This window comes from Vigna radiata, chromosome 5, assembly GCF_000741045.1.
Source record: "Vigna radiata var. radiata cultivar VC1973A chromosome 5, Vradiata_ver6, whole genome shotgun sequence".
Lineage (NCBI taxonomy): Eukaryota > Viridiplantae > Streptophyta > Magnoliopsida > Fabales > Fabaceae > Vigna > Vigna radiata.
The window spans coordinates 28854356-28871516 of NC_028355.1; the positions used below are offsets into that span (position 1 = coordinate 28854356).

At 31.4% G+C, this 17161-nt stretch overlaps 1 protein-coding gene across 1 annotated transcript; it reads right to left on the minus strand.

Moving 5' to 3' along the window:
* Positions 1 to 3038: 3038 nt before the first annotated feature.
* On the minus strand, positions 3039 to 4942 carry LOC106762228. The gene is made up of 2 exons (XM_014646005.2): positions 4451 to 4942; positions 3039 to 3742 (listed from the first exon to the last, which is right to left on the minus strand). Exons 1-2 carry the CDS (start codon positions 4741 to 4743, stop codon positions 3259 to 3261), a joined length of 777 nt encoding a protein of 258 aa, XP_014501491.1. The 5' UTR covers positions 4744 to 4942; the 3' UTR covers positions 3039 to 3258.
* Between the last annotated feature and the right edge of the window lie 12219 nt (positions 4943 to 17161).

Consider the following 17161-nt stretch of genomic DNA (forward strand, 5'->3'; position numbering starts at 1 on the left):
CTAGGGATGGAAGATGATTCACATGTTGTCTTAGATCCTAGTTCTTAATGCGGGTTTTGCTTGTTAGATTTTCCAAGGGATTGGAGTTTGATAGGAAAACCTAGGCTCTTTCACCTAAGGGATTAGAGCTAGAGTGTTTTAGTGGATTGACTTTAGTAAATTGATGGAGAGGAGATGAAATTGGGTATACACAAGAGTGAATTGGTGAAAGCTAACTTTAACATTGTCATTTCATACCATTTCTAGTCTTTTCCATTTCTAAGTGACTTCAATACCAAAGTCCAACCTTGTAATTATTTGTGAATTTATCTTTTTGCACATATTCTTAGATGATGAGTTGTTCTTGAGTCTAGATGAGTTGTTAATCGCACAATTCTCTAGTATTACGAGTCCCTTGGGAAAACGATACCTGGTCTTACCATGGTTTATTACTTGAAACGATTTGGTACACTTGCCAAAGTCTCAACAACAATTCAATGGCCTAATGCATCATTGGTGCACTAAAAATTACCCATGACCATTAAACTCACTCATCCATATAAAATAGGAAACATGAAACAATAAGTTGAAAGTAAACTCATTTAGGAAGTTTAGAAAAAAAAAATTTGGAAATTAATTGCACCTTGTACAGTGGTCTAAAAATTATGGGATTATATTCATTTGAAGGCTCTTTGAGTCTAGCTTCCAACAAAACAAGAATTAACTCATTTGGAGTTTGGTGGAGAAAGTTAAGAGCAAAACAACTAGCAAAGGTTAGAGTTGGCATGAATATATAAAGCATTAACTTTAAGGAATTAACTGCACCTACTCAGATGTCCAAAAATAAAAAAATTAGTAGTCATTGGAAAGAGTTTTGAGTCTATTTTCTAATAAAAAAAGAATCACATCATTTGGAGGTATGTGGAAAAAGTTATGATTAAAATAGTCAACGAAAGTCAAAGTTGACAACATGTTATCTCACTTAAATTGCCTTTGGGGAGTGTAGGCCATACAGTTTCTTGTAACCGATTACAAGGGTCTCACAAACGATTACACGAAAAAAAAAATTGGTTTTGTACAAAAACTTGTGTTGTAGGAGCTAGCTGTGGGCACACAAGTAGCCAGAGAGATTTTTTGTAATTTTTTCATATTTCTTGAATGGATGAGACTTCTTTTTAGTGTTTAAGTGTGAGTAGAGCTTGAAAACTGAAGTTTGGGCAGTCCATGAAGGACGGAAGACCCAATGCTGGTGTCATGACCAAGTTAGGTGAAGTCCTCAAACAAGTGTAGGCCATTTTGGCCATTGTAATCGATTACAAGGACCCTGTAAACGATTGCATGAAAATAAATTGGTTTTGTACAAAAACTTGTGTTGCAGGAGCCAGCTATGGGCACACAAGTAGCCAAAGGCAATTTGAGTGAGATAACATGCTATCAACTTTAACCTTTGCTGACTCTTTTAATCATAACTTTTTACACATACCTCCAAACGATGTGATTCTTTTTTTATTAGAAAATAGACTAAAAAATATTTCCAATGACATCTAATTTGTCATTTTTGGACATCTGAGTAGGTACAGTTTATTCGTTAAAGTTAACGCTTAATATATTTTTGTCAACTCTGACCTTTGCTGGTTGTTTTGCTCTTAACTTTCTTCACCGAACTCCAAATGAATTTATTCTTGTCTTGTTGGAATCTAGACTCAAAGATATTTCAAATAACTATTAACACATAACTTTTAGGCCATTGTACTAAATGCAGCTAATTTTCCAAAAACAAAGTTTTTCTAAGCTTCCTAAATAAGTTTACTTTCAAGTTATTGTTTCATGTTTCTTATTTTATATGGACGAGTGAGTTTGATGGTCATGGGTGGTGTTTAGTGCACCAATGAACATATTAGGCTATTGAATTGTTGGATAAAAAATTTGTTTAAATGCTTTCCTATAAATGCTTAAAAAATAAAAGTTTTTATAAAAAAAATTAAAATTACAAAATTTTAACCTAAGTTTATGATATTATATATATATATATATATATATATATATATATATATATATATATATAACTCAGAATTCAACCGAATTCTAACCTAAGATTATAAAAATAAAATAAAATATAACTTAGAATTTGGTTTCCGACAAACCAAATTCTCACCTTAAAAAAAAAAGTGTATTACCTATGTAAATATAAGTCACATTATACTATATGTGTAATATTAAATGTTTTTTGTGCTATGTAAGAAAAAAAAATCAGTGATTGAGTGTTGTTGTTAAGAAAAGCTCTTCATCCTTTATGACTCAATAGAGATGTTTCATTCCTTGTGTGTTTCAAGGAAAGTGTTTTTCATCTCTTGTATCTTCAATAGAGATATTTTCTAAACCTAAACTAACTTTTTTGTAATGATATGTTCTGATTTATTTTAGTGATTAGTTAATCCCCTTTAGAAAGATTAATAATTGAGCATAAAATCTTTTGATCCAAACCACTATAAAATTACTTGTATAAAACTGTCTTTTCTTATACTTTTTATTATCTTAAAGGAATAATTATTTTATTGAGAAGTCAAATTTTAAAAAGAGAAAAATTTTAAGAGTTCGATTTTTATTCGGAAACTAATTCATCCTTTTAGTTTTGTCCAAAGATTATTTCAATTTTAATAACATGAATTTCCTGAAACTATAACTAGTGATAAGGACTCAGTATTTGTTAACCAATTTTGGCAGGAATTTATGGCTATACAAGGGGTGCAGGTCTAATTGTCCACAGGTTATCGCCTCCAAATCTATGGGCAAAAGAAGGTTGTGAATAGGTGTTTAGAAACCTATCTCAGATTTATGTGTAATGAAACACCTTAGAAATGGGGGAAGTGGCTTCCACTGGCAGAATGGCAGAATGGTGGTATAATACACATATCACACGACTATCAAGGCTACACCTTATGAAATTGAATACGATCAGATTCCCCTTATTCACCTACCTTATCTACCCAGGTGGAGAATGAAATCTGGTGTATGCATCAGAGCAATAATAGTCCAAAAGAAAATAGAATTTCAGAAGATTACTGCAATAGATATATGTCATCATTTGTATAAGCTCACAAAACATAGGAATCCCCATTTCCTCCAAACAACAAAGTTTTCATTTTTCCATCCCTGCCTATCTATATACACTCTTGTCCTTGAAGATAAACCACAAATTCATCGTATTTATACCTAACTTATTAAACTCTAATGTATACATAGTTACCAATAAAACATCAAATGCTAGCTCATACGTAGCTATGAGCATGTAGCTAGACCATCTTGTAGGAGCAAACTCCCTTCTTGATCCAATGTCTCCCTAACTGCCTTGTAAAAGGCTATCCATGAAGAAGAGTAGGCGTCAACAGGACCCCACAAATATGTAGGATTTGGACTTGCAGGGCTTGCCCTTACCAAATCCAAAACTGAAACTGGTTTAATATTCTGTGGGAAATTGAATGCCAAGTTATCAACTTTGTGTTCATAAATTTTGCCATTTCTGTCCAATTTGTACCTTGAAGTGCCCTGAAACTCTCCTTTGGCTTCCCATGGAACCCTTGGCACTCCCCTAAGGTTCCACCTCACCAATATCACATTCTCTGAAGGCTGCCACACCCTGTACACATCAAGTCCAATCTCACGAAACAAGATTTTGCCATGAAACCTCAATGCCCAGAAGATCAATTTGTAATTTTCAATCCCTGTAAATGTGTTCATGGGGTCCATGAACGTTATGTCATCCCTGAAATTATCAAATTTTAGTGCAAACCTCCTTAAAATAGTAATAACATTTAAAATAGAAGAAAAAGGATACATCACATTACATCTATAACAATTTTAGCTATATATTTGGATTCCTATGGGAATTCCATAAAAGTTTGGACAAGGAACTCCCCCTTCCAAGCATGCTATATATATAATTCTGATAACTTTTCTAATGTATACATTTTGTTGGACCCTTTTCCCTTCAATTCATTGCAAAACGCTTCACTGGTCAGGTTTAACCCCCTGCTCTTTGTTTTTTTGCTCTAACAAACTACTCAATATGTAAAAACCAAGAGAAGAAAACCACATTAATTGTATCCAATTCTAAAAAATGAAAAAACTGAGAGTAAACAAGCATGGTTGTAATGGTATATAAAAAGCATTTAGGATTTGTTATATACATCCAAACAAAATTAGATGCTGATTTTTTGTTAGCAACTGAGGTTACTTCTTTCATCCTCTCTCAAGAATCCTTCAAATTTAGCATTTTAAGTGGCTAACCAAAACCAAATTTAGCTGGCAATATAGGCAATAGATATCAAGAAAGAATGAAAGTTTCAATTGAAAATTATATTTGCAAAGGGATGAGATACTCTATTAGAATCTTGTCTGAAAGTGGGGGAAAAAAGCCAGCACAGAGAGCAAAGAAATTGAAGAGAAGGGGAGATGGGGGTGAGAAAGATACCTATAAATGTCATAGTTGAGGTCTTTGATGAAGATCAAAGGAAGGTCCTCACGTATGGTCCTGACAGCAAGGCCAAGGTTGAGGTAGAATTCATCCTTTGGGTGCTTATTGTCTTGTGGTGTGGTGAGCTGTGCAAGTTGTGCAGTGGAAGCATGGAGAGAGGAAGAAGATATGGGGAAGTGAGAAGGGGGTTTTTGAGGTGAAAGAGATTGGTTTTGGTGAAGGTTTGATTTGTCTCTGGATTTGGATTGGGCTAAGAGGGAAGGTTGGAGGTTGGGAAGGAGAAAAGCCATGGCTTTGAGTTATTCTCAATGGTTTTGTTGCTAAAGATATTATTAGCTTTTCATTTGTGTCTCTGTGTGTGAGAAAGAAGAGAAATTTGTGTGTGTTTGAGAGAGAAGATGGATTTGTGTTTGTGTGAGTTTGATGTTGCAAATTGAGGCTGTTGTTAATTTCGAAGTTTGCTTTGAAGTTTGTGGCTTCCAACGTAGCCATGAAATTTAGATGAATACAAATGTTGCCGATTTTGGGCTTTCACCCTCGTATTTTGTAATAAAGTAATAATTTATTTCAAAAAGGATATATTGGAAATGCACGTGGGTATTGACACCTTATTTATTATATTTTTTAATTTATACATTTGAGTTTTTAATCAATGATGTGAAAATGGATCACAAAGTGAGTCAAACTTGATTCGGTTTATTTATTAGTGATTCGGAAAATCTTGAACCTTGTTTGACTTACCATAGATTGGTAAGTAAACGAGTTTACTCACTAGCTCACTTAACTACAATTTTTTTAAAATAAAAAAAAAATTATAATTTTCTATAATTCAAATCTAAACAAATTTCACTCCTTTAGGTATTTAGTTAGTTTTGAAAATAGGAAATTTAGATAATTTTTTCAACCAAAAAATAATAATAAATATTTTTTTATAAAATTAAAATTAAATTTTAATAAAATAAAATTAGGTATGTGGGTTGGTGGGTCAACCTGGCCTGCCGCAGGTTCAATCTAGATGAGTCGGGTTGAAATCTGATTCGCATGAAAAAATAATTTTTCAAATTCAACCCAGCCCGAACTCGTGGTAGACCGGGTTAGCCTGCAGATTGTGACCTATTTTGACAGCTTTAGTTTTAACTCCATAAATCTTATAGCTTTTAATACATTTTAATCAATAAAAAATTCTTATTAGAAATGCATTGTTCGGGTTATTTAATAATTTTATGAGTGGATTTTATTTCAAAATTTAGGTTAAGTTGTAATTTAGATCACAATTTTGGTGCTCTTTTATTTAAGAATAGGAGTGATGTTAATAAAAATAAAATTTGACGTGAAGTTATTTTACTATTTAAAATACTATTTTATAAATAAAAATTTTATTAATCGAGATGTAGAAATTACAAATCTTTTTTTTAAAAAAAAAAAGTTCTAAATCCTTTGTTTACCTTCTTTATAGATTTATGATTTCATTATTTATCATTTCAAAGATTATAAGCCGTAAAAGTAATTGATAACATTATAGTTGAAAATTAAATTAATACTATTAAATTATAAAATTTTTAATAGTGTTAATATAGCAATAAAAGATATTAGGATAATTGATTAATTTAAAATTGTCAGACCCATTTAATTCCTCATTTAGTGGGATTCAAGTGGCTTTGCTGGGGTGTAAAATTAAAAAAGTGGAGGACAAGTGGCTGCAGCAGAGTGGGTCGTTCAGTTTTTGGCGGTGGCATTTAAGTTGGGATTTCAATATCTAGTGTCACTTCTTCTGCATGGATGTTTCTTCTCCAACCTTCAAAACTTCATTTTCTCTTCCTTCTCTCCAAATTCTGCTACTTCTCTCTAAGATTTCTCACCATTTTCTTTCTGTGATCATCAATCAACCTATATGATTAGGCCTTCCTGGTTTCAAGCTCTTTTAGTTGCACCGATCAGATTTTGGTTCTAAGTAGGTAAGTTCCTATTTTTCTTGAGAAATCTACCTTTGAGCACATGTAACCAAAAACTTTAGTTGCATGCGTTCATCTATCTCTTCTTAACAAGAATCTTGATCGTGTTTTGGTTTTTTCCTTGGATGATGGAAAATAGGAAATTCTTAGAAGTTTCTTAAGACGTGAGTCAATCGTGAAAGCTTAGCTTTTGGATTTAGAGGTAAGGGAAGCTTATATAATTTAGTTATGATTAACTGTTGTGAATGGTTGGATGCTTGAATGATTAATGTTTGATGCTTTAGCTTGATTTTGAAGTATTATATGTTGATTGTGTGTATTGATGTTTGAGATATGGTATGAAAACTGGGTAAGATGAGAATTGAGTTTCACTCCGTGGCATTCTGCAGAAGTTGGTGTTTATTGTCGAGAGTCAATTGTGACCGTTCGGTTTGGGAACGTTCAGTTTTTTTACTGGATTCTCTTTTTGTAAGAGTTCTAGTTTAAGACCGATTGGTTTTCTATTTAGTATAATTAAAGAATAAGTTAAGTAATATTATTGTCTGTCTTAATTATATAATTGAAATAATATAGAGTGTTTGGTCATTGACTAGCACTCGGTCTTTAAAAAAAAGAATGCTCGGTTTTAGACTAATATTGGATTTTAATAGCGTTCAATTTTACATTGACTCTCAGTCATTCTTAGAGTGTTCGGTCTTGTACTGACACTCGATCTCTTGAAGAGCGTTCGGTCTGTGCTAACGCTCGGTCTTTTGAAGAGAACTTCATCCTGTATAAAGTGTTCGGCCAAAGCTCCAAAGTGTTCGGCCTAAGCTTGAGATGCTCGACCTAAGGTATAAGTATTATGTTTAAGTCTTTAGTAGTTAGCTAAATCTCCTTTGTGTACGGTTTTAAACGGTATTCGATTCCAACTGGAGCTATTCTGTACTTGACCGTTCGGTCATGATTCCTGAGTAGAGGTTATTCTTACCATTCGATCATATTCATAAGTTACAGTGTTATTTTCTTAAATTCTTGATCTTGATTGAAATTGTAAATATATATGATTCTGATTGTAATTGGAGTACATAAGTATGATGTGAAATCATGATGGAAAGAGTCATGTGGTTGTGAAAGAGAATTCCAAGGAGGAATGTCTCATGATTGATGATGGTTTATAAAGTATGAACATGACTAAGTTAAGTTGTCGTTTATCCTGATATTCCGTTATTACTCCACCTCATGTAAAGGAGGGTAACTCACGTGTGGGAATGGCAGGAGGTCCTTTAGCCTCAGGGTATTGTTATACCAAGGTAAGCTTCACTGGACTAACCTCGGGTGGCAGCTGTTAAGGGCATCCCAGCTAGGTTCCACCCGGGTGCACAACGTCGTAACTACATAGTTTATACAATCCGGATGAGTCGAGTCTATGGTCGGTTATAAATGTATTGAACGTTTGCTTATATTGTGTTCTATGAATTGATTGTATTTTGAATTGTAAGTATGATAATATATGAGATAAGTAAAATTTGAATGTGTGGATGATTAATTAAATTATATAAGCTTACCCTATTGTCTGTTTTCTATTTTTGTCTACCGTTCGATCGTTTTTTTCACTGCAATGATCATCCAATGGATGTAAACAGAAGGTGATACTGGTTCGTTGGAAGAAGCGTTGCAGATTGAACATCCTAAAGATAGAGTAGAGTTATCTTAACATAGTGAAGTTTGTCATGACAAAAAAAATATGTATAGTTATATTATATTTTGAAAAAGTTTGAATTTATATATCCATGGAAGGAACTTTATTTAACGACTGTGACCTCATAGAATTTTTACAAGGATTCAACGTTATGTTAAAAATGGACGTACTAAAGACTTCGTCCAAATCGATCATTCTACCCAATTCGGTTGTAGACTATAAAATTGAAGAAATACTTCTAAAACTTGTGGATCCCTCTCACCAACCTTGTGTTTATGATCATGCACACATCCATTGATGAAACTTCTAATACAACCAAAGAATAATGATTATTAATTTCAAAATAAAATGATAAAGTAGAGAAAACAATACAAAGAGGATCTTCCCCGAGAGGAATTCTCACAGGAATATTCTTCAAGGTTCTGTCTTTTTTCCAAGTGCCAATACCAAGAGGGGGCACATTTGTTTTCTATATACTACGTACTATAGCATCTTTTCTTCATTGAAAGAGCACATTCCTCTTCTAGGTACTGCGTACTAAATATATTTTCTTTCTTGTTGGTTATATAGACTAAATATAACATTACTTTATCGTTCTAATGGTGACAATAATATAATTTATAATAGTAAAATCATAGAGTTATACTATAAATTATAACGAAAAAAATTTACTGATAATATAGAATTTTATTTATCGATAGAAATATTTATTAGTAAAGCATAATTATAGTATTAATTATTGACAAAAATATCTATTGATAATAAATTTATGGAAAAAATTCATTTGTATTTAAAGTTTTTGTTATTAATGAATGTATTTATCAATAACTTTTGTCAATAAAATGGATATGAAAGTCTCAGCTTTAGACTTTGACCATTTTTTAGTAAAATCTAAGAATAATTATTGAAATTTTCTAAAATTTATTGAGACTTTGTCACTAATGAATTTTTTTAAATTGATTAGTTACTGTATCAATAATTGATTTTTATTTTAAAAATTCGTCAATAATTTAAGAGGGAAGAAGGTTGTAAGGTTTGGAAAAATTTTAATAATGGGATTATATTAAGTATTTGTTAATTAAGGATCATATGTGTTTTATTTATATGGCGTAGCTTAGTGGGTGAATTTAGGCATTTAATTTTCATTTAGGTTTTTCTGTCATTTTATTATGGATTAATGGGTTAATTTTGGGTGTATAAATAGGAAGGTTAATTAGAGTTAGATATAACAAAACAACTGTGAGTAGAGGGGAGAAAAAGTGAGATTCTACAAAGAAGAGAGAGCTAAGGGTAGTGCGGTGAGAAGAGGAGAGGAAGAGTTTCTTTGCTTGGATTCAAGGTAATGGGAGTTATGTGTATATGATTGTTAATTCTGGTGTAAGGTTTTTGTTGCATCAATGTCATGGACATGGTGTGGTATTTAAAGCCATTAAATATTATGTTGCATCTATTTTGTTGAGGTGAGATCATATAATATCAGGTAAGTGTCATGTTATGTAGGGGTGGTATTCGGTTTTTTTATGTATCTAGGCAAAAATGCTTTGTTTTTTATGTATATAGGCAAAATAAAAATTATTACCCATTTAGACAAGTTATGGGGCTCTAGACGACTTCACATGAAGTTGTGCCTTCGTATACAACTTGTTTCTAACACAAGTTAATTGATTATCATGTCTCGTGATCAATTACACAGTGCTAAAGTCATGCAAAGGGAACACAAATTTACCTATAATTAATTATACCTTTACTGTAATCGATTAGAAGAAATGTAAATGATAAAAACACTCTGGTAATCAATTACCAAAAGTATAATTCGAGATAAAGTTAATCGATTACATTTGATAATTTGATTACCAAAGGATTTTAGTTTCAAAACAAAAAGTTCTTTTAGTTCTTCACCATATATGCAAGTTATGGTTATTGATTACATTGGTAAACCAACTTCCTTTGAGGTAAATAAGTTTGTCAATATAATCAATAACCATAACTTATAGTTAAGAATAAAAAAAAATTATTTGTTTTAACACTAAAACCCTATCATAATCAATTACTAAAGACTTGTAATAAATTACCATAGAGTTTATTACACTTATGATAATGGATTATATTCTTGTTGTGCTCGTGTTTAAATGTTATCTAAAACGGACTTATCATACTTTTCCCAGAAAAAAAGTTATTTCTTTTCTTTTTTATTTTTCGATTCTAAAATTGTTTGTGTTTTTCATAAACTGAATTGACAACATCGATCGTTGATTATCGAAAGAGAAAGTTAATTCCTGTTATGTCTTATTTTGATTTTATAAAAATTGTGATGATAGATGAATATTGTCATATGTACTTGTGTTCAGATGTGGAAATTGTTAGATATTTTTCTGTGTTAGCATGAATAATCTAGATTAATAGATGAGTTTTTCTTTGAAAATCAATCATAAAAATACTTAATCATTTTTACTAAAATTTCTAATTTAAATTATGAACGGGAAAAAGATTAAGATGTAGGAACATTTGAATGCACAAGCCTATGGAAGAATTAACGGCCAATGCCAGAATATTAGCTCCATATCGTTGTCGGCAACGTACAGCACTGATAGCGTCATGGATTAGGCGAATCAGAGACTCTAATTTGTTGCCTTGCTTCGTTTAATAGCAAAACTTTAAATCAATAGCAGAGAAAATCGTTTGAAAAAAACTTTGATGAAGAAGAAAAGGCTCAGAGAAAATAAATGGCATCAACAAGCTCCATTAAGCTTTCACAGTTTGATGGTATATAAAGTAGTCATCACTGCCTCAAAACTGATGAAATCAACGAACGAATAAAACTTTGAACAATAAAATCGCAAGGATTATAGGGAAAAGACGGGTTTCGGAATACGAATATGCGAAAAGCTGAAAGCTGTGATCTGAACTGTTGTAGGGTGGAGGATAATGGGGGGATTAAATAGGTAGTGAATAACGGCCAAACCCTAATTTCTGGTGTGATGGAAACTACATTATGGGTCCTTCCGATATTTTGGGCCACATAAGAGGCCCTCTTCTTTGCGGCCCGCACAGTTACTTACTCACTCCACTAACTTATTCCAATCATTTTCGCCTTTATAATAGGTTAAATCGTTTTTTTGTGTTTATTATGGCTAGTCACTTATAAGTTTTTGCATTAGAATATTCTTTAAAATGCTTCCATATAATAAGGGGAAGTTTGAGGCAAAACTAACTAATTTTGGATTCATTGACTCGCTTATTCATTTTTGTTTTTTTTTCTTTGTTTTTTTGTCATTAGTGATTATGCGTTTTGAGTCATAAATTTTATATGTACTTTAATTCTTTTGATATTAAACAAATTCAAATAGACCCCTAATGATATTAAGATGGTTGATACAATGAGTAATTTTATTTTTTTTGTGTTTTTAAATGTATTTTCAACAATGATAGAAAGGTTTAGAGGTTAAAGTAACTTAACTTTGAATGGGTTGATTCAATAATTTTTTGTCTTGACATGCCTAGTTAGTTTTGTTTTATGAGTAACAAAAATTTGATCCTTACTTATGTTAGGAAAGGTTCTGATGACAAAATCCAACTCATTTCAAGTGAGTTGATTACATGAATCATTTTTTGTCATAAGTTAAAAAAAAATTTACATTTTAAGTGTTTTTAGCCCTCTTCATATTAAATAATATCAAATATATTCATAATGTTATTGGAAAAGAGTAGGGGAAATTCAATGCATTTTGAGTTGATTGACTAAATGAGTCATTCTTATGTTTTTAGTAATCTTGATATTAAAAAACTTCAAATGGACTTTTAATTATATTGGGAAAGTTTGGAATTAAAACTTACCCATCTTAAATAGGTTGATCCACTGAGAGAAAAACATCTGCACTCAAACACTTTTAGGCCTTTGATGCTAAACAAGTTCAAATTTAAATGATACTAAGACAAAAACAACTCATCTTGAAGTTGTTTTCAATTTTTTAAATGTACCATTTTAAAATAAAAATTTATCAAAATTCAATTATGTGGCCAATGATAATGAAACTTTGCCGGTACATTTGTTATATTATTGTGATAGCCTAATTAATAATTCAAAATTTGTTTTCTAGAATTTTTTTTTTTCAATTTTAATAATCCAATGTTATCCTTTAATAATCTTTCAAAATCTTCAAATATTTAGTATTTTGATTCTTGGAGAAACCAACGCACCTTCAATTCTTTTCTTGACTTACTGATATCAGATTTAAAAGTTTAAATGATCAAAAGTTATTAATGTAGAGTACTGTGCATCATTATATAGATTTCCTTATGTTTAATCGATTACGTAAATGATGTAATCGGTTACACATTTAACAGAGTTACACCATAATTGCATTAAAAAGATTTAGCTAATTAAGCAATTAATGTAATCGATTGCACATAACATGTAAGTCAAAACATATGAAAAATATGAAGAACTATCATCAAAACATTTTTCAATGTTTACCAGACTTAATTGATTAAGTAAATAGTGTAATCGATTAAGTATTACACTTAAACAATTTTGAAAACATTTTCTTCTCAATACGCATCACAACACACTTCAAACAAGTGTTTAACAAAAGCACAAGTTTTAATCGATTATACATATAATGTGATAGGCTAAAACTTGTTGTTTGTCACAGCTTAAGTAATAGTTATCTGATGAACCTAATTGATTACAAAATTACTGTAATTGATTACTTCATACAGATATGCATTGTGCAAATGATTTTATCATATTAATATGAGTATGCATACCGTACATGTAGACACATATATGATCATAGCAAGTATGCAAAACAAACAAATCAATCAATATATGTTTGAGACATAAAGGCATATATGTATTGTCATCACCAAGAACAAAATATGTGTTGTCATAAAAAACAAAATATGTGTTGTCATCATAAAAAACAAAAACACATAAGGGATGTTTAACATTCACATTGCTCCCCCTATCAACAACTAGTTTTGGCTTAAAGAGCTAGTTTTTGAACCTTCTTCCTCTCCTTTATTTTGTACTCGTGGGCTTCGAGTGAGGGTTTCAATTCATTAATTACCACAACCACATGATCAAATCTTGAAAGTAAAGTCCTCAAGATTTTTTCCACTACATGTTGATTAGTGATGTTGCCCTTGTAGGCTTTCATAGCATTCACATGCTCCTAAGCTTTATCAAAGTAATCAGCAATTGACCCATTTTCTTCAATGTTGAGAAACTCAAACTGTTGCCGCAAAGTTTGGAGTTTAACTTTCTTATTCTTGTCACCATCTTTATAAGCCTTGATCAAAATTTCCCACACCTCCTTAGTTATTGAAACCTTTGAGATCTTGTTAAAAATATTGTAGCTAACACATTGATATAGAATAAATCTTGCTTTTTTGTTAAGCTTTCGATGATTCTTGAAGTTCTTCTTATCCTCTTCCATTTCCTTTCACCTAGGGTCTTCAAGACCAACCATGATAAGTTTTTATACATCTTGGAAACCAAAGATAGCCATTATCTTTATTTTCCATTCATCAAAGAGCTTCCCGTCAAAAACAGGTAGCGCATCCTAGATTATGCTTCACAGATATCCCTCTAAACTTGATACCAATGCAAACAATCTTGGATTATCAAGAATGTCTTCAACTCAATACAAGACCCACTTGATCCAGACAACACAACTGCACACGCCACTTACACGATCCTTGGTCTTGATACCATGTAGAAACTAAGAGGAGAATAAAGAGTATTTACACACATATATAGAAAGAGAATTTCAAAAACATTTTATTTAGCAGAAGCTATATGTATATATAGCTTATCAATGTAACAATACATCAAAAAAACTGAACAAACTGAAGTAACAAACATACTATACTTTGACATAAGTTCCAACATGACTTTTAGGTTTTCATTGATGTGACTTAACCTGGGTATGAATTTGTGTTTGGACATTGTCATAATCATTGTTATCATCTTTATTGTTACTTTTTTTTGCCATCTTTTTTTCATGATTAAACATATGCCAAGGTATTATGGATCTATAATAATTCATAGATGACACGAGAGAAATGTCTTTCTAGAAGTGGAAAACATATTTGATGTGGCAAAAAAATATTTGGTTGAGTTGGAAAAATATTATATAAGTGTAAGGAACTTGTTAGTATTAAGATTGTAAAAACATATTATGATAATGATTACAGGGATATCGTTGAAAACATATTATGATTGTAAAAACTATATCAACATATGTTATGGAAGGTGGTGAATGTTTAAAGAATATCCAATATGTTGAAAAAAAAATATTAGGATTGTTGTGCCTCTCATGACATGTCATTACTATTGGAAGAAGTTCGGTGATAGAAAGAGGGTTTACACTCAGTGTACTACAAATACCACATTCCATACAACTTCAATAAAAAAATAGAGTTGACAGATATGATTAACACAAGTGTTAATGTTTTTTATTTCATTATAAGTTATAAATCCATCATAAAATATCTATGAAATTTACTTTACTAAATTTGCATAAGTTATGAAATGAAACTATTTATAGTTCCGATCCAGTTATCAAGTATGAGAATGAAGTTCTAACAAGTTTGTGAAAATACATATATCGTTTGATAGGAAACATTAGCGCAAAAACGCTGATTAACGTCGGTTATTTTGGGCTTTTAACGTCTACAGAATGCCGCAACAAAAAGAATACGTGCCGAAAGGGAGAAAAAGAAGAGTGTCACGAGAGAAAAAGGAGAAGAGGAAGAGGAACATATCATAAACTAAATGCCGCGAAGAGTTTGCGGTCTATTTAAAATGAAACTAGGCGTCGGGTTCTCTAGATAGCCGACGTCTATATGACTATAGACGTCAGTTCTGTTACTAATTTGACGTCCAAATTAACTTTTCAACTGACCTTTTGAATCCCACTAGACGTCGGTAACAATGGGAACCGACGTCTAGGAAGCTGAAACGATTGACATTTGATTTCTTGTCAGGGATGTTGACGACAGTTGTGATGGGGCGTCGATGTCTATAATGATGCACATCATTACTTACAGGCACATAGACGTCGGTGCCCCTTCTAGCCAACGTCTATGGCCCTCGAATTTGGTGAATCTAATTAATTACAGGCACATAGACGTCGCGTACACAGATCCCCGACGTCTAAATTGAAGACTTTTTATCTTCCCGCCTTCCATTCAGGCCGTAGACGTCGCCTGTTGACTAAGCGACGTCTAAGCACCTAGGAATTAGGTGAAAACATTAATTGCAACCCTATAGACGTCGCCCCCCCGTGAACACCGACATCACGGGACTGTCTTCTGACCTACCTCGGGCCATTAGACGTATGTTTGCAGTAGTTGGGACGTCTACAATATCATAGACGTCGCATTGTTTGGAAACTGACGTCTACTTTACCAAGCTATTTACGATAATGCCACCGTCCACTAATATACGTAGGATTATCAACAAACCGACGTCTATTGGGTGACGTTAAACAGCGTTTTTGCAGTGGTGAAATATCCAAAAGATAATTTTATATATTAAGAAATTAGTTTAGTAACTACATCGTCTGATAAAATGTATCAAATAAAGGTTTAAAACTTAACTTATTTGGTTATTATAAAATGTTTTGATTGTACATATTCTTGAAAAGACTACCTTCTAACTTAAAATACATAAAAATAACATGAACCATAAAAGACAAAGAAGATGAGATAATACACACTATATTTTTATATTGGTTTGTCTAACCGAGTAAACCAGGTCCAATTCTCAATCGATTGATTGAGTTCCACTAAGTAAATTAAAACTTAGAAGTACAATGTAAGTATTATATGGGTTCATAGTCACTCCTTAGTAATCTCTAGAGGGTTCTTTTAAAAGTTCACTTATGATTCAACCAAGTGTTCTTTCACAAGCCATTCTTAGTTTAACTAAGAATTTTTTCAACAAGTCACTCCTGATTCAACCTAAGTATTCTTTCAATCCTGAACTACTTTTGGCTTATCTCATTCAAGTATTCTCTCAATAAGATACTTTGTGACTTAAATATATATATTCTTTTAGAAGGTACTTCTAACATAAGCATGTATTGCACTCTTAACATAAGTATGCATTCTTTCCGAAGACTATTAAGAGTGATTCAAAGCATTCAAGGAAGTGATGTTGTCAATAGTACAATCCATAACCTCAAGAAAAAAAATAGTTATTTCAAAACAAAAATAACTAAAAAAGAGGAGTCATAAACCAAATCAAATGAAGAGCAACACAAGAAAAATAAAAGTTTTGTGAATGAACTTTGACTTATTCTAAAGAGAGAAATTCACTTATAAAATACTCTTCAATACTTTTAAAAAATAATTAAGTATTGAATGAGTATTTTCTTTTATATTAGTTTGCATTTATAAACTTTTTATTTTTGGTTAATGAGGTTAAGTAATAAATAAGTATTTGAATATCAACTTTCAATTTGTAATCTTACTTGAGTCCATGAATAAGTACCAATATTATTTAATTTTAATATATATAACCGTCAGCTTATATGTTAAAGCAGCACAAAACATAAAACATAAATTAAAATTGAAATATTCTAAAAAGAGTTATTGAAAATTATAAAATATATGGAGAGTTCAGTCAATTCAAGTAAAATCCAAAAATGTAGTAAAAGCAATATTTAAATTATAAATAATATATGTAATTAATTGAAGAGGTTTGAATTAACAAAACTTTAAAAATGACACGTGTTATATTTCAATAGGGACTTGATTAAAAAATTTATCTATCTTATGCTATAATTAGCGGTGGACAAATCGAATTGAACTATACTGCACAGCTAAAAACTGAACTGAACTGTAAAACAGTTTAGACAAACTGAACTGTTTTTTGTTTTATCAAACTGAACTGAACTATACTAAATTGTACTAAATTACAGTATGAACTGAACTGAACTATTAACTGAATTGTAAACTACACTAACTGAACTGTAAACTACAGTAACTGAACTATTAACTGAATTGTAAATTGCACTAACTAAACTATTAACTAAATTTTAAAGTACACTAATTTTAACTAAACTA